Here is a 19,188-nt window from a genome sequence, read left to right on the forward strand (position 1 = left end):
TTGTCTGATTTATTCCTGCCTAAATAACAATTGCTAACGTTTGCTGAGTTTCTCCTGTTCTAAGGTCTCTACATGAATAATTTCATGTAATCTTCACAATTGCCCATCCCATGAGGGAGGAATGCTCATTATTCCCATTTTATAGATGAGGAAACAGAGGCACAGAGAGTTTGAATAAATTGCCTGGGCTCACAGAAGCTAATAAGTGGTAGAGTTTGGCGTTTGACTCAAGCTGGCTCATCTCAGAGCTCATGCTTTTAACCCCTTCCTCCCATGAAACTAAGCTCTGATTTATACCTGCTTATAAAAAAATAGAAGAAAGAAAATATTAATTGTCTCACATTTCTTTTCTTTTTTCCGTTTATTTTCATGGGAACTCAGCTCCTGTTCCCTTTGTACTTTGGGGGACAAAATATCAGCCCGATCTGTTTCAACCAGCACTGTTCAGACATGGTGGTGTGAGCATACCCTGGAACCTCAGTTTCCATCTGGCCGGTTGACTTGGCCCTATTCAGCAGCCTCAGGTGCCACTCTCATGCCCTGAGTATGGCGATTCTCTTCATGCTGGAAAACAAAGTCTGTCGTTGCTCCCTTTGTGAGGTCGGCTTGAGGATATCAACCTGTGCTGACAGAATTCTGTACAGCCCTTTAGGACATGGAGGGTGATGGTAAATCAGAAAATGATGGTAAATTGGGCAGGTGGACCGTTTTGGGCTGGGTAATGCGGAAGTCTCCAAGAGCTGTACAGCCTCTTCTGCTCTGTAAATAAGGCAAGTGCTAGACTTTTCTCAGGAAAAAGAGTGTCTGGGTGGGAACTCAAATCAGTGTGTGGGCAGGTGTGATGAGACAGCGTGGGGCAAAGCTGGCATTCTGAACATGAAAGGAGCTGAACAGCTGCTTCTGGCAGTTGGAGAAGTTAATGCAATGCTGACATTGTTATATGGCCATGCCACATGGGCTCTGGTGAGATGAGGTGCAGAAAAAAAGAGTGTCTTCAGGCGGGTGTTATCTGGAGTATAAGTCCTTTAGATGGCGCTGAAGCAAGAAATAGGGCTGTTCTAGGTATGGGTGCCATATAAACTGTGTCCACCAAACACAATCTGTACTGCAATTTTATTTTAATTAAGAAATATGTGCTAGTAAAACTGTTCATTTTATACCCTTGATAGTTTTCCTTAGTTATTTTGTAAAGTCTTTTATTTTTTGAATTTTATTTTTTTTTATACAGCATGTTCTTTTTAGTTATCCATTTTATATATATTAGTGTATATATATCAATCAAAATCTCCCAATTCATCCCATCACCGCCCCCCGCCCCTGCCACTTTCCCCCCTTGGTGTCCATACGTTTGTTCTCTACAGCTGTGTCTCTATTTCTGCCCTGCACACTGGTTCTTCTGTCCCATTTTTCTAGGTTCCACGTATATGCGTTAATATACGATATTTGTTTTTCCCTTTCTGACTTACTTCACTCTGTATGACAGTCTCTAGGTCCATCCACATCTCTACTTTTGTATTTCAAAGGACTCAGCCTCAGATAGCCTGCGTGAAAATAGTTTGGTTTTTTTCCCTTCTGTTCGAGATAGGAAAAGAGCCACCAGAGCTGGGTAGTTTTAGAAAATAAAGGCGGGCAAAGCGGGGGACAGCTGGGTTTTCTAGTCCCTTCTGCTTGAGCTTTAAATTTTTTTTAAGAACCCGCTTTTGTCAAGCTGTCTTGGATATGGGTGCTGCTAGTTCCAAGGGCCACGGGAGGCAGTGGGAGGGGAGGGCAATGGAGAGGAGGGGAGGAAGAAAGAGAGAAAATTAGCAGATACTGGAAAGAAGCAACAGTGAATGTCCTTCTCATAGTGTGAGAAGAGACACCCTTTCACAGAAAGAACAGAAAGATATGGGAGACACACGGAAATACAGAGATAAGAAGAGACTCAATTCTTAAATATAGCTAGGATCAGAGCAATTTTTCCTGAACCAGTTTGATTTGTACAGTGTAGTGACTTTTGACCTACATTTGAATGTTGCATTTGTCTTTTCGTGGAATTAATTCTGTTCTAGCAGTTACAAAAACAAAAGGAAAAGCAGTCATATATTTCAATTTCCTACACTAAGGCTTCATTTTCCAATCACATTCAGTCTGATTAAAGTATTCAAAATTTAGTGCAGTGTGATTCAGTATATTTCAAAAAAGAAGTTTTTTAAAAAAAATAACTGTGAATCAGTTTTATAACATAGCTATTGATCTGAGGTTGGTTTTCAAGTTAGATTTTTAAAAGTATGTGGTGTGCTATGTCTATTTCTAGAGTTGGAGAGATAGGGGTAGGGATGGTTTATCTGTGGAGATACATTTATCCCAGGAAACTGTCAGATGACTGTGGTATAAAAAGAAATTAGATGATGCTTGTGCTTCTTCAGTGTCCATCTCAGCACTAACCGCTGTTGTGTTGGGCAGAGTGTGTACTAGCACCCCTCCTCAGCTGATTGCTTTGATGGCCAGTGACTTTGATTGAGCCTATTCACCCAGTGTTTAAAATTTGATTTAGTTGCCCACGTTTAAACATTAAGAGGTTTCATATAAGATCCAAATTTCTTGCTTCTCTTGGAAAAGAACATGTCATTCCCTGAGAGTAGCTATGGCCCCCTTTATGGAAAATGGGTTCCCTCTAAGTCGGTGTAATGCCACCTTTCTTTCCCTTTTGCCTATGAACACTGAGACTGACTTTCATTTGTTATTTATCATCTTATATGAGACTTGATTCATTCATTGACGCTGCCTTCCTGACCCCTGTAGGCATTTTACTTTGTAAATCCTCTGACAAAGGTTGATCATTCGTAGGCCAGTCAGATACGCTGGGGATCTCTAATGTTCCCTCATATCACACAACCTGTGTTCCCTGCTGCATTCCTGTGGATACACTGTGAACAAATAGAAGACAAGGAAATTGCTTCTGTATTTAAAACATAAATTGTCAATGGGGAGCTCTCACTAGATGGATACACATTAAGAGCTGTGGCCAAGATCTGTGAAAACTATCATGTAACACATATATTTTTCTAGGAAAAAGTACTCAGTAATTGGACTGGCTTTTGAGATTTTGGGAGGGGAAGATGCAAAGAAAGTAGTAGTATGAAAAATTCCGACAGTTCTTCAACAAAAGCTTTGTTTTTCTTTCTAGTTAATATACATCTTGCTATACAGGATTTTAAAGTGGGAATGTTAATTTCTTTTTTTGCAGTTCATTATTATCTCCTCAGAAAATATCTGTTTGTTTCTTATGATACATCACTTTCTAACTTTATTAAAGTTACATGTATATGTCCCATCTCCCTTAGAAGACTGTAAGCTCCTTGAGTTCGGGAACCATATCATCTTCATTTCTGGTGTCCCCAGGACTTCAATTAATAATCTAGCACATGTTAGACACATATAAATGTTCAAGGAAAATACATTTTATAAAAGTAAATCTCTGTTTTTTCAGGCAAAGCATTGGCAACTTGAGAACTGTTTTTCCCTTCCTAAAAGCAATACTAATTTAATGGCAGATAAGATTCAAGAGAAAAGCATAAAGGAAATTCCTTTGCTTTATAAGGAGGAATCATGGTTAGACCCATCAAAGCATTCGCTACTTGATAAGAAAAACAGAGTCAACATACAAGTAAGTACATCTTACCTGTAAAGAGTGAAATTGGCCCCAGATTCCTTCTGTGCTTTGTGGAATGTTCAATGACTACCTCAAGATTTTGCTAACATTTAGGTTATTGTTAGGTGTGTGTGTGTAGCAAGGGGAGAACGTATGTTCTCAGGGCGATATCTGATTCTTACTTCTTGTCTCTGTTGAATGCTTGACTTCTATTCTGCGTCTTCTAGTCTTTTGTTTCTACTCCATCATCAACCTAATTTTGGAAATTAACCCCTTTCTTCAAAAGCAATATATGTGTGTATATGTGTATGTATGTATCTACCTAGCTAGTTACCTGTCCATCTTCGAATGTATGTCAGATTTTACTCCTGGTTTTGGTAAGGCACACAGAGGTTTATATGTCAGAAGTTCAAAGAGCTTGACTTTGACTATTGGATATCACTCTCCTTTTATGACTTCTAGCCTTTCCTTCCTGTTGTTCAACCATTTCTTCTTTTCATGCCACTCTGATGGGTCCCATTCTTACATTCCTCTAACTCTAATGCCAGGCAGTTTTAATTGTTTCTTTTGTTTCCTATATTCTTGCTAACTCATGCTCTCATAATTTCACCTTTCATATTAAACAATCTTTTGAGAAAACAATTTTGTTCCTTGTATTTTCTTTGATACAATTGGCATTTTTATTACCATGTGCCTATATTACTTTTTTTAAGGTCTACAGAAAAATTGCCTAGAAAGCACAAACAATTCCTACATACCCCACGCCCATCCCACACAGTGTCAAACATTAGTGTGGTACATTTGTTATTGATGAACCAATATTGATACTTTATTATTAACTAAAGTCCATAGTTTACATTAAGGGAGTACAGTTGAGGGTTCTCTGATGACACCACGCAGAGACCTCTGCATTGCACCTTTCCAAATTAATGCACTCTTTGGCTAAACTCTTGGGGCTCAAACCCACCAGTTGGGGTTTTTCTGTTCCAGTCCCCTCACACTGGCAGCCTCGCCTCTTGCACAGCTTCTCTTGGGTTAACTTCTGCTTGACCAATAGGAAGCTCGCACATCCTTGCCACACAAACTGCTCCACAGCTACCCCTTCTCCCCCTGCTCACCGGGGTACTTTCAACCACAGTAGACTTTTGCAGATATTAACGAGTCACTGGTTCACTGTGTCCCTCTAATGGTTACCCCACGGGGCATGTGTTAAACTCTTTGCCTGGTTTATGTGAACAGGAGCTAGAACTGAGGGGGAAGCATTCCTCCTCTCCTGTGGGAGTGGTTCTCAGTGCACACCTACGACTCTCTCCAGTGCAGTCCTCTCTTAGGATTGCTGCATCCTTAGTCTGTTTCTGTCCTAGAGGGGTGGCTGGCCTGAGTGTCACAAGATGCTACCTCCTTGACAAAGTGGACCTGCGCAAGGAATCGATCTAGCACCTCAGTCTGGAATGTAGGAATACTTTTTACCTCTTAATTAATTAATTATTTTGCTTTCAGACTTTTTGGACCTCTGACGACGAGGTAGGAGAGAAAAAAAAATTCCCTTTTAAACATCCTGTTACACTAAATTACCTTTTGGTATTTGTTCTTCCATTTCCTTGAATTATGGCTTGCTGAAATGTCAAGTGGCATTTTACTTTCAGGCAGAAGAATCTTTCAATTTAGAAATACGGCATGACCGACCCTGTACAAGAATAGAGTGCTGAGAATGGAAAGACTTGCTGTATGATAAAATGCCCCCACCCAGCCACCCAACTCAATTGTACAAATCAGGAGATAAAGTTACCCCAGGGTAACACAGATTGATCATTGTTTCTCTTCCTGTGACACTCCTAGAAGAGTGAATGCAAATGTCACAGATTCCTGTTTGAGTATTTCAGCCAAGATACTAATTTCCCATTCCTTATGACAATCTCAGTTATTCTTTTCTTTTAAAATTAGCCTTTCCTTAGATTTAAAAATTGGCACTTTTAACTGTTGACTTCTTTCCTGACTTCTATCCGTCTTATTTCATTTCCTATTGTTCCATGACACTTTACTTGTCTTCTGAAAATTAGTGCTGATGTATAGGTTCTTAAATTCACAGATTTCTCTTAAAACTAGAGCTTTGCATTCTGCCAGGTGAAATAAGACTACAGCAGAGTGATCGTCTCACCTTCGTTATACATTTCTGTGGGCCTTGGGAGATGTTCCCGGCAGTAAAAAGCAAAGTTATCTCTGTTTACTGCATCTTTTCAAGTGACAACACATCCAAAATTACCTGTGATATTTAAAATTTCTGCCTTTAATTCAAATGAGTGAATTGAAATAAATTTTATGACTTTGTAATAATGAGATAGAACGGAATGATATCATTTTGGAATTTCTGAACTAATTGAAAAGAAAAGGTTAAAAACGTATCCTCAGAATTGACTTGGCAGGTACAGCCCTCACTTCTCCCAGAGGCATGTCCATGAATCCTATGGAGAAAACCTACAAATGAAATACAATTGTCAGCTGTAGAATGTCCTTTGTGGGCTCCATCCAGTACTGAAGAGATTACAGATCACCTTTTCCCTAAGAAAATATTATTCTGAAGAATGTGCCCTATTTCTAATCAGATTAGGAAATCCAAGGAGAAAACCATGCCATTTCTTGTCCATATGTAAAAGTATGAAAGAAAACTAAATATATGAAAGAATTTAGAGAGACTAAAAGGGGAAAAGCACATTTGGTGTGTGTATGCGGGTGGAGGGATGTTTAAATGGAGGGGGAGGAGGAGTAAGAAAGATGGAGATGAAAAAAGAAAAAAGCCAATAGAAAATGAAAGAAGCATGAAAAACGAAGGAAAATTTTAATAATTTAAAGCCGTGTTCTCATCTTAACTCCTAAGATTCTATTTCCAGGATAAAAAGCTTGGTTTTTATGATGTTCTGTCTTATACATAAATACCAGGTTTTCATAGTGCTTTAGATATTTTATAGTATTGTGTGTGAGAAGTAGGTAGGTGGTAAAATGTCATCTTCAATTTAAGTCCTGGGGATATGCAGATGAATATAGAATTTAAGAGAAAATAGGAAGTCCTAATGCTGAGTTAGAAATTGACACAAAGAAATAGATTTTTCTCCTTCTGTAGGTTCTGCAAAAGTCATATTACCACTAGAAAATGGGGGAAAAAAGAAATAACTGAAAAAAGTAAATGGGGGAACAAAAACCACAGTGGACATGCATTTTTCTTAATCTATGGCAATATTTGGTTTCTGGATTCACACAAAATTATTCTAATCTAGAAAAATTGCAGATACAATGAATAATTTAGACAATATAACCTTAGAGTATTTCTTTATTATGAAAATAATACATGTTCATTAGGAGAAAAATTAGAAATACAAATAAGCAAGAAGAAAAAGATGAAAAGAAATCATTAGCAGCAAAACCACCAATAACACTTAGGTATTTCACTCTTCAGGTCTTGTTCTGAGCATGCTTATACAAATAAACAAATATACATTTTATAAACATGAGGATATAATACACACAGTTTATAACCGGTTTACTACTTAAAAACATACAGCCAGTACACTTCCGAGTTACTTAATATGAGTATCTACAGACATCAGTACTCGTAATGGCCTCTTAGGAATTTATCACGTAGCTTTTTAAACATTCTCTTCTTTTAAAATATTTAAACTGTTTACAAATTTTAACTGAGAAACATTTATTTAAATACCTTCATGCACACGTGTTAAGAGTACCTGACTGAATTCATCATTACAATAAATTCTTTGAATCAGAGTTGCTGAGTCAAAGTTTTAAAGGCCTCTGAGTCTTGCTAAATTGTCATCCCAATGATGTGAAGGCTCTACCACCAGCAGTATATGGAAATGGCTGTCTCTGAACCAACATTGACTGTCGTCATTGTCTTAAAATTGCCACTCTGATAAATCATCAGTTTTATGTTGTATTTTTTAATTATTTGTGAGAGTAAACATTTTTCACGTTTGTTAATCTTTAATAATTTGATAATGAACTTGAAAGAGGTATCTGATGTCTGCTAGACTAATTCCTATTGAGGCCTTAAGAGAAGCACATCCCAGCCTTTTCTTGAATATATCCTATGGGCTACACTCACCATCGTGCAGATAGCCTTCTCTGTTATTCAACCACTCTTTATTATAGAAGGGCTCTAATTGTAGGTCGGATCTATCCATTTGTAGGACATGCTCTCATCCATCTTCATCTTATTCTAGGGCAACAAAGAGCAAATCTACCCCATCTTCTACTCTCTGACAAATTTTTCTTTGGCTACCATTAAAAAAATATTTATGGGGAAATGATTATTAGAAACCAGGATAAAATAATTAGATGGGAAATGAAACATATATTCCATTAATTTCTCTGTAAGTTTATATAAGGCAGAAGGTACACTTAAAATTAATGTTCCTTAGAAATATGAAATATGTTCTAAATTCCATATTATTATTAGACGGGAACTGATATTTAATATCATTTATATGCTGGTGATTATCTAATTATTCTGCCAGTAGAGCTTATGTGAGAAAATAAAATAGGAATATTATAAGTATAAAAAATACAAACATAAAATAAAATAAGAGTATTAGAACTGACTGTAGGGGGTGTTGGAACTCCTGCTTTGAGTGAAAAATATTGTATTATTCTTTCTTAAAGAGATAGTAGCCAATACTTATTGAGTCCTTACCATATTCCAGGCACTGTTCTAAGGTTTTTATGTGTTTAACATTTAATTGTCACTATAATCCTTGGTGATATCTACAATTATAATCTCCATTTCATAACTAGGAAAGCAAGACAGAAAAAAGTTAAGTGATTTACACAACGAACAAGAGGTGAGCCAGGGACCCCAAAGCAGGCATTCTAACTCCAGAGTCAGTACACTTTGCCACTGCTCTATTCTGCCTGCCTGACAAGCAACACGTGACCATATTGAAAAGTTGCTGGTCTCTGAGTCAAGTGATCAAATGTTTTGTCAAGTACCTGCTATGGGTAAGCCACTACTCTAGGCACCTTCACTTTCCTTTAGGGCACTTGGGGACTTGTCACACATCATTCCTCCTTTCTACATCCAGAACCGAGAGATGGCAGATTTAGAGTCTTTCCTTCTCATAGAATTGATGGCAAGGATGCCAGAGACCATAGTAGGCTCCCTTCTTGCATTACCACATAAGACATTTTTGCAAAAGTTTTAAACTCTATCTGTGTTCCTTATTACATTCTTTAGCTTCTTTGTATTCGACCACTAGGAATATTGGACTCTTAGGAATATTCACCTCTTTCCAGTTTCCTGTACATTTTCATAGTAATCACTTTCCAAGAAGTCAAATATCTATGGAAAAGAAGCAATAGGTTGGCCTGTAAATCGAAGTTGATTCTACAGTCTAGTTGTTCATAGAACTGCCCTTTGTCTTGGAGTTTTATCAGTATAGCTCCATTTCCTAGGCAGTCATTTAATTAGTGCAGATTGTTATGACTCTAGAAGAGTTTCTCTTACTGTCCGCCTTCCTCTTTCCCTCTGTGGATTAAATTCTTTAGTGGAGATAGACAAAGTCTTTCGTTTCATCCAAAAGATACTCAGTTTAAATGCCACTGGATGAGAGAGCTGGAAGACAAAGGGTCTAAAAGCAGGAAACCATTCAGGGTGTTTGGAGAAAAACTAAGGCCTGGTGTCAACTAGTCCAAAGATAGACCTCCCTCAAACTTTTGCACCTCAGTTTATTTCAGTTTTACTTTTCTGAGGGAAAAATTATATTCTTAACCTAGTAACTGCAAGACCTAACTGCACCGTAATCTACCTTTCTTGCATCCACCACCAACTTCTTATTTTTACAGATTCTCTTACTATTTAAAATAACTCTCTAAGGATACCATCATTCTTGTCTTCAAAGCCCAGATAGTGGCTGAATAAACATGTCTTTTTTTAAAATTAATTTTTATTGGGGTGTAGTTGCTTTACAATGTTGTGTTAATTTCTGCTATACAGCAAAGTGAATCAGTTATACATATACATATATCCCCTCTTTTTTAGATTTCCTTCCCATTTAGGTCACCACAGAGCACTGAGTAGAGTTCCCTGTACTATACAGTAGGTTCTCATTAGTTATCTGTTTTATGCATAGTTGTGTGTATATGTCATTTCCAAATCTCACAATTCATCCCAAACCCCTTCCCCCCTTGGTATCCATATGTTTGTCTCTACCTCTCTCTCTATTTCTGCTTTGCAAATAAGTTCATCTGTACCATTTCTCTAGACTTCACAGATAAGTGATATACAATATTTGTTTTTCTCTTTCTGACTTACCTCACTCTGTATGACAGTCTCTAGGTCTACCAACGTCTCTGCAAATGGCACTATTTCGTTCCTTCTTATGGATGAGTAATATTCATTGTATATATGTACCATATCTTCTTTATCCATTCCTCTGTTGATGGACATTTAGGTTGCTTCCATGTCCTGGCTATTGTAAATAGTGCTGCAATGAACATTGGGGTGCATGTATCTTTTGGAATTATGGTTTTCTCCAGGTATATGCCCAGGAGTGGGATTGCTGGGTCATATGATAGTTCTATTTTTAGTTTTTTGAGGAACCTCCATACTGTTCTCCATAGTGGCTGTATCAATTTACATTCCCACCAACAGTGTAAGAGAGTTCCTGTTTCTCCACACCCTTTCCAACATTTATTGTTTGTAGATTTTTGGATGATGGCCATTCTAACTCAAATGAGGTGATACCTCATTGTAGTTTTGATTTGCATTTCTCTATTAATTAGTGATGTTGAGCATCTTTTCATGTGTTTGTTGGCCATCTATCTGTATGTCTTCTTTGGAGAAATGTCTGTGTAGATCTTCTGCCCATTTTTTTGATTGGGTTATTTGTTTTTTGATATTGAGCTGCATGAGCTGTTTGTATATTTTGGAGATTAATCCTTTGTCAGTTGCTTTGTTTGAAAATATTTTCTCCCATTCTGAGGGTTGAATAATATGTCTTATTCATGGGAGATAGTATGTTGTGAGGGAGATCGTTCCAGTGTGATTTGGGGAAAAGCTGCTACCTACTGTCAGTCTTTTGGATGGCAAAGGTTTCCTTAAAAAAAATCTATAATTCCGAATAATTTATGTAGATACGCCCCCCCCAATCAAGAAGGTAGAGCTTAACTCTCCTCTTCATCTTCCTTAAGTGTAGACTGTGCTTGGAAACTTGCCTCCAGAGAGTAGTGTATAGACAGGAAGGGAAAAAGTAACTTTGCAGAAACTTGGGAAACACAACCTTGGCCAGGTGATAAAGTTAATATCAACAGTGGTAAGTCAGGTTGATAGCCTGTGCCCTTGATAAGATACAATGAGAATAGCACTTCATCTCTGTTATCTTCCTCCCAAGAACCCATAATCCTCGTGTAACCATAAGAAAAACATCAGACAAACCCAAATTGAAGGAGATTCTACGAAAAAACTGACTGATATTTCTTAAAATTGTCAAGGTCATCAAAAACGAGGCAAGTCTGAGAAATTATCATAGACCAGAGAAAACTAAGGAGTCAGAAAACTAAATGTAATGTGGTATCCTGGGATAGAAAAAGGACATTAGGAAAAGCTAGGAAAATCCTAATAAAATACTAAGGTTAGTTAATCATAGTATATCAGTATTGATTGTGACAAAGGGTAATATAAGATGTTAACAACAGGGAGAATTGGGTGAGGGGTATACCAGAACTCTGTACTATCTTTGCAACTTTTCTGTAACTCTAAAACTACTCTAAAATGAAACTTTTACTTTTAAGCTCATTTGGGTTTGGGAGATACAGTCAACTAGGGGAGAGGAAAAGGAAGGAGGGAAATAAACATTTATTAAATACTATTATTTATTAGACACATTGCTGAGCATTCATCCATCTTATCTCCTTTAAAATCACAGTAAGAATCTCATACAGAGCAGGAAATTGAGGCTGAGAGTATAGGAAACATCTCAAGGTTCTATAGCTACTCAGTGTGTAGCAAAATAGGGAATAAAGGTTAAGGGCAGCAGTAATCACAAAGGGTTAAAGGGTGCAAGGAAAGGAGGCAGAAGGGAGAGGGCAGGCCCCATGGCTCTCAATGATTTTGTGAAAAATAGGTATGTTTTCTGGCCTGAGGCTTCCAAGAGAATAATAACAATTTTTGGAAACATGGCTTGTAGCTGTTAAGGTTGAGGTCTGTGACAGTGAATGTTAAATATATTTGAGACCATTTCCTGTTTTCTGACTGGAATTATATACAACTATGGAATGGTTTCACTTCCTGTGTTTTATTGATAAAAACTTTTCCTGTGGATTCAAGCTAATCTAAAGTTTTCCTATTGATTCATATAACAAGCCTCAAAAGCACTGAACTTTTTTTTTCTTTTTGCATTTTGGATACCATAAATGAAGATCCAGGCATAACACTGGATAAAAGAGCTTTTGACACATACCACTGATTAGCCCATATAACTTACACACAGGGCAAGGATAGTGTGCGTGTCTGTGGCATTTTCTTCTTCATAGTTTTTTCTCTGACCTTCCAGTTTTTATGGGACAGGACCTTTGCTTAACTAGCTTCTCCTCCTTCGTGGCTCTTACACTTTTATACCATCACCTGGCTAGTAGGCATTTTATTCAAAGATATAACTTGATTAGTGTAAACAATTGTCACTACTTAGGTCCACAGGATAGAGATTTTTTTTTTGTTAAAGGTGTATATTTATAGCCAGAAAGTGTCTGTTCATCCTTTGTGGTTGATATTTTGTTTCATCATAAATTATTTTCTTCCAGTGTCAGACCATCAGAAGTTATAAATTTAGGTATGAATATAAGGAAAGAAATGTTTATAAGAAAAAAACACGTAACCTTTACAATGGTGAAGTTATAAAAAAATCATTCAGTAAGTAATCACTGTTGATATATTTTTATCATGTTATTATTTTATATATGGTATGAAGAAAACAAGTAACTACTCTATGTGCCAGGAATGTTGGTATTCCTTAATAAATCTGAAAGTAAGCTCTTGTGATCTCATTTTAACGAAGGAGGAAAGCGAGGCTCAGAGATATTAAGTGACTTGTCCAAGCCTTCAGAGTGTACAATAGGCAGAAGTATAAGGTCTAAACCAGAAAACATGTGGAAAATGCCCACTATAGTCTCCAAAACAGAGTTGGCACAGGATATTAATTCTCTCTCCTAAGTGTTTAAAAGATAAAAATAAAATTAAAACTATTTTTGTTCTCAGAAAGCCCAAAGCCACACAGAACAACGTATTTGTTTAGTTGTGACTGACCAGAAGAAAACTGTAAAAAAAGTAATTGAAACAAAAGAATTGTTATCATACTGAAGTGTGTTATTTAGAAGAGTACTGAGAATCGTTCTCGAAGCTCCATCATATAACGAGAATATCTCACTCACTACAAATCTTTTGTCAACTTATGTCCAAGGGGAAGCTGCACTCTCACAGAGCAAATGTGCTCGTTTCTGTTGAAACTTTGCTGTCAAAATGTACATTATTATTTGTTAATATTCAATGCATATTTATAAACTAATCTACTCTATAGAGGTTTTGTCATGATTACATGAGAAAATATATGTGAAGCACTTAGTGTCTGGCATATTGTAGAAACTCAATACAGTTTTATTAGTAATATTATTTATTATTATTATACCTTGGAGCACAACTTTTAGAGTGAAATATACTTGAGTTGATGTCCAAGGCCTACCATTTACCAGTTATGTAAATTCAGGCAAGTTACCAAAGCATCTTGAGCCTTGATTTCCTCATCTGTCAAAAGGGCATAATGATACTTTACAGGTTGTGAAGATTTCTCCTTTGGTTTAATATAACACATTGGTTCCCAAAGTACGTTCCCTGGTCTACCAGCATCAGCATCACTGGGAATTTAGGTACATTCTGGGGCCCCATCCCCACCCAACTAAGTTAGAAACGGGAATTGTGCAAGTGGTTTGTGCTTTGATAAACCCTGCAGATGATTCTGATGCCTGGTACAGTTTGAGAACCACTGACATGGCACATGACTTGTCTCAGAGCAGGTGCTCATTACCTGTTAGTTTACTTTTCCTAGATAGTGAGCCACCACAATGACAAAAGCACGGACAGTTTTTACCTTCACAGAGCTAACAGTTAAACAAACATAGAATCACATCTTGAATTAAGTTTTTGTAGACTTCCATTCCATTATCCATTTATCCCATGAAACAAAAAGAAGACTTTTTAATTTTGTCCAAGACTTTGCCTGTAAGGGCATAATTAAGAGTCTTCCTTCCCATTATCTCATTGTGTGCATCATAGATACAATAATAAAGAGCTGGTTTACATTTTAGCAAAATGAAAATGAACCTGCAAACTCAAAATTTTAGATATGTTGTTAAATGCTGAAAAATAGATTCCATCTCACAAAGCCTACAGTTTTCTTGCAGATAACAGAGAAACTGGAGCTTTTCCAAAACTGCAGAATACTCATTTTCAAGGGAAAATAGCAAAGAATACAAAATGAAAAATAAATGAATGGGGAGCCTTGAGTTTCTTTTGGTCCCTTTGCATAAAAGGACCATGGATTTATCTTGAACAGCTGTGTTTATAGGGTTTGCTGATCTGCAGCTGTACCAGCTGAGTAACAGGGAGGTTAGAATTTTTTTAAAAAAGTTAACTTGGAAATGTGCTAGCTCTTTCTGAGGAATTAATGACATTATACTTTTTTTTTTCCCATCCTCCCTTAAAACCTGCTGTTGTAAAGGCGGTTTTAGGTCATTAAGCATTGGAAACTTGAAAGAACTACCTGAAGTGAATAAACCAGCTTTTCTTCTAGACCCTGAGAAATACTTTAGGGAAGAGCCAGAGGAGGAATGTCCCCAAATTCCAGAGCTTCCATCACTTTCTGAAAGTAAGTCCTCAACCATCATACCACGTCCATCCTCTCTCCCCACGAAACTCAACCAATGAAGAAAACAAAGTAGAAAAGCAGGAAAGTAACACGTGTTTGCCTTGTAGGTTGCAGTGAAATGAAGTGTGGTTTGACTGCTAAGATTTATAGCTCAGCTGCCGATCTGTGTTCTCAGAAAGCACAGCCAACAGGCCAAAATACATAAGAGGAATATTTTTGTTTTGCCACTTTTCTGAAGTCAGAATGCCATGAATATATATCATGAGTCTGCTATGAACGAGAACCCATTCCCCCCAATAATCTTACTTTTCAGATCTGATACCAGAGAAAGAGGTATCCTAAGGCGGCTTCAGAACAGAGTCTCTGACAATCTGGTTTTGTTCTTCTCATGTGAAACACTATAAATAGCAGCTACTTAAAGTGTATTGTCTTAGAGCCTTCCAACTGTTGTGCTAGGCTAATATGATGAGTCGACAAGAAAGCTTAATTTAGAAAACAGAAGTGAATGATCTCCGAGGATTTGGAAACAAGATGTGCAAAAGAATGCTCTATTTTTCGCACTGGTATAGGCTTCCGAGTGTCTAAGAATTTGAAGAGTAATTTCTGTACAAACATCCTACCAGCAAAGAAGGACCTGACGGGAGTGCAGGCGACACAACCTGTTACTCAGCGAGGCACTCAGAAAGCATATGGACACTGCAGGGAACTCATTTAAAATAATTAATGAAAAGAGAAGTTTTTCAACTTGTAACAGTCAAAAGATCAGAACTGCACTCGAACCATCTGAGATCTGTGGTTTCTAAACTTTTCAAATCCTCTGAAATGGGGGTTCAACATCATCCTTGAGAAATAATAACCCTTGTAGGAGGGAGGCATTTATGTCTACACTTGGGGAAGTTTAAGCCTCTTGTCTCTGCTTGGTTCCTTATAACAGCTGGTCAACTTTTTTTTTTTTTTTAATTCCACTTGTAAACAAGGTACAGCTGTCATTTCTCACCGCTATATTTCCAGTCTAATTATTATCAGCTTCCTTTGCTTTTTCTCAGTTTCTCTTTTCAAAATCTATAATCGTTCATTTGCTCTCAGGAGGATCGTCTATGATATCTGCTCATTTCTTCTAAAAACATGAATCCACAAACGTTAGGGCTTTAAATAACCTTTAGTGCATCTGACTGGGCTTTCAGTCTATCAGCCTACTGCTTTTTCCCCAGGATGATTCATCTTCAAGAATAAAGATGGAGAGGACTTATCTTGTCCTGCTGAGTCACAGACGGAAGAGAATGTGGGGAACAGACAGTAAGAAAAGATCCAGGGAGCCAGAACAAAGTGTAAAGACAGTCCAGACAGAGAACATGCACACAGGAGGAAACCAAGATGGAGCAAGGAGTCAGAATAGAGGCAAGAGAAATAGGAGAGAAGGAGACTGCAGAAGCTGGAGAGCCAGGAAGTGGGAGAGAGCAAGGGTGAGGGCAGCAAACGCCTCTCCTCAGCCCTGGGAGCTCCTGTTTCTGTGAGGAGCCTTGTACGTTCTGCAGCAGGAGAATTCTCCTTCATCTGCAGATAAATTCTCCTCATGGGCAGGGAGGATGTGTAGGGGAAGTTGGGGGTGAATAGCTGGTTGGGAATACTGAAAATACAAAAAAACTTCTAATACATTTTCAAGGAGAATTTTTTCTCCTGGATTTCTTAATATAAAATTTTCCTATAATTTCCACACCATTTAAAAAAGATGTTTTCTCTCTTTTGCTTTTCTATTTTCTTCTTCAGCTTTTCTTCCTTTGCTCCCTTTTAAATATCTCCACTCATCTGCCTTCTCTGCAAGTGAAAATAGTTCCTTTTTTAAAAAGCTTCACCGACTTGAGGGAGAGACAGATGTAAACTACTGAGGACAACAGAATGCATGACACGTGCCACCACAAATGAGGTTCTGTGGAAGCATCAGGGAAGAAGGCAGATTACCTCTGCCTGGGGCATGAGAAGGAATTAGTGGAAGTCACCTCTGAGCTGGGGCTTAAAATGAGTAGGAGTTCAAAGGGTGAGGGAGGAGAAGAGAAAGTCAAGATCAAGGAAACATAAGGAAAGACGCATTGTGGATGAAGTAGGGCAGGAGTCCAAATGATTCCAAGCTGGCTGCAATGGGTGACTTCAGATGGTGCCACGTTGACTGAGTTTGACACAGATGAATAGAGTTGAGTTTGGAATGTGCTGAGTTTGAGGTACTGGTGTGCTATTTAGAAATAAAGGTCTGGAGAATGGGAGAGGATGGTAACATGCTCTGCATAATAGCAGTCTTCAAATAGCTGATGCAGAAATCATGTTTGCTCATGTGTTTATTTAGCCTTCCTGGTGAATATTGAATGCCTTCTCTGTGCTGACCCTTGTGCTGGGTGGTAGAGGCACAGAGCTGACGTGTAGAGGCACAGCTTTCAAAGCTCTTGAAGACTAGTTGAGGGAACTAGATTAGGAAACCATTATGTTTTACATCAAAGGCTATAATAGAGATAAGCACTGGGTACTGTGGGATCACGTGGAGGTTCATAGATGATTTTTCAGAGAAACCAGATTGTGCCTGAGCTAGATATTAAAAGTTAAATTGATATTAGTTAGGTAAGAAAAAAGAGGGATGATATTTCTGGCACAGGATGGATGGTGTGCTAAGGGAGCTATGAGTAGTCCCAAATGGCTGGGTTCTAGAAGGGACATGATGAGAATTAAGGCCAGAGAGGTAAATGGGGGCCAAATCATGGAGCACCTGGTGTACTGTGTTAAGGACTTTGGTATTTATTTGACCAGAAATGAGGAACCATTGGAGTGTTTTAGTCAAGTATTCTGAATTATCCCACTTTATCTCTTCTATTAATTCTTCAGTTTTTAGATCTCTTTGTGTTAGCCTTTTAGTGATTACTCTAGAGGTTACAGTACTTTATTTCTTTTCGGGGTACTAGGCTTCCATCTGAGATTATGTTCCTTTATTCAGAAGAAATTTCTGCAGTATTTCTTATAACGTTGGTCTGCTGGTGAGTAATTTTCCCAGCTTTTATGTGTCTGAAAAATGCGTTTATTTCATTTTGACTTTGGAAGGATTTTTTCACTGGGTTTAAAACCCTAGATAGCAGTTTTTTTCAGCTCTTTAAAGATACCATCCCATTGCTTCCTTGCTCCTACAGTTCCTGTTTAAAATTCCACTCTTCATATTATTGTTGCTTCTTTGAATACAATCTTTTTTCTGGCTGCTTTACAGATTTTTTTCTTTATCCTTGTTTTTTAGCAGTTTTATCACAGTGGGCATAAATATGCTTTTCTCTGTGTATATACTGCTTGGGGTTGATAGGAATCCTTGAATACATCTTTCTTCAATGTTGAATAATTCTCAGCTATTATCTTTTCAAATATTGTTTCTTTCCAGTTCCCACTCTCCAGTCCTTCTGGGACTGCAATTACACATACGTTGGATTTTCATCATATCACAAACATTTCTTATGTTCTTCTCATTTTTCCATTTTATTTTCTTCTCTGGGCTTCATTTTGGATATTTTATATTGACTTATCTTTGCATTCACTAGTCCTGTCTCTTTTGCCAGTCTCTTTTAAACCCATGATATCAGTTCCCAATTTCAGATTTTATATGTGTATGTGTGTATATATATATGTATATATATTTCTAAAATGCCATTTGAATCTTGTTTATATATATTCTAATACTCAGTTGAAATTACTTCTGTTTTCATCCATTTTGTCCAAATTTTCTCTCTGTTTTCTTTAACATATTTATAATAATTTTAAAGTCCTGGCCTGCTAACATCAGTATCTGGGTGATCCTTGGATCTGTTTCTAATGTCTATTTTTTCCTCTTGGTTATTGGTCACATTTTCCTTCTTTCTTGCAAGTCCTGTAATTTCTGTATAATTTTTTATTATATGACAGAAATTATGTGTTAAAGATCTACAGATAATGAACTTAATGTTTTTCCTCTGAGGCAGAGCACCCTTTCCTTAGCTGGACAGAGAGCATGAAGGGTGGATCATGTTAATCCAATTAGGGATGGAGTTCGGTCAGTGCTGGGTTATGGCTTTGGTTAGACTTCGTTTACTTTCAGTTTCAAATGTTTGTTTTAGGCCTCTCCCTGTAGTGGAATACTGTGACCGCAGGAAACATTAAGCTGCCTCCCCAGTCCAATCCACAGCCTCCCACACTACCCCAGCACTCAGAATATGTCCTGTGGGGAACCCTGGCCACAGTTACAAAGTTTCTCCAAATTCCAGTCCATCACACCAACCCACATAGTCATCAAAAGCTCTTCTGATTTTCCCTTCCCTTAGAAAATCTCTCTGTCTATGGCAAGCCTGTTTCTTAGCAATGCCCAGACATGATTAATCCCCAAAGGGAAGAAAAGATTTGGCAATCTCAGCTCATCTGAGAATGGTTCTACTATCTCATGAATTTTAATTTGATAATATTTGTTTTCACAGCTCTCTGAAGGCTTTAAGAATATTATTTCTGTAATTTACCTTTTTTTTTTTTTTTCTATCTGGTGCAATGAGAAGGAAGACCTGCCACTACTTATTAAATCCTATCCAGAAACAAAATTCCTGTTGAAATGTTTAAGCAGGCAAGTGACATGACCAGATTTGC

The 19,188-nt window shown here is 37.6% G+C and overlaps 1 protein-coding gene across 1 annotated transcript in view; it reads left to right on the top strand.

Moving 5' to 3' along the window:
• Positions 1–19,188, top strand: part of WDR49 (WD repeat domain 49) — a 155,190-nt gene that overhangs the window by 121,121 nt on the left and 14,881 nt on the right. Inside the window, 3 exon segments of the mRNA XM_082393612.1 lie at positions 3,473–3,649; positions 12,434–12,548; positions 14,410–14,556. Coding sequence (XP_082249738.1) covers positions 3,473–3,649; positions 12,434–12,548; positions 14,410–14,556 — 439 coding nt within the window.

Source organism: Balaenoptera borealis (genome assembly GCF_965194805.1).
Source record: "Balaenoptera borealis genome assembly, chromosome: 5".
NCBI lineage: Eukaryota > Metazoa > Chordata > Mammalia > Artiodactyla > Balaenopteridae > Balaenoptera > Balaenoptera borealis.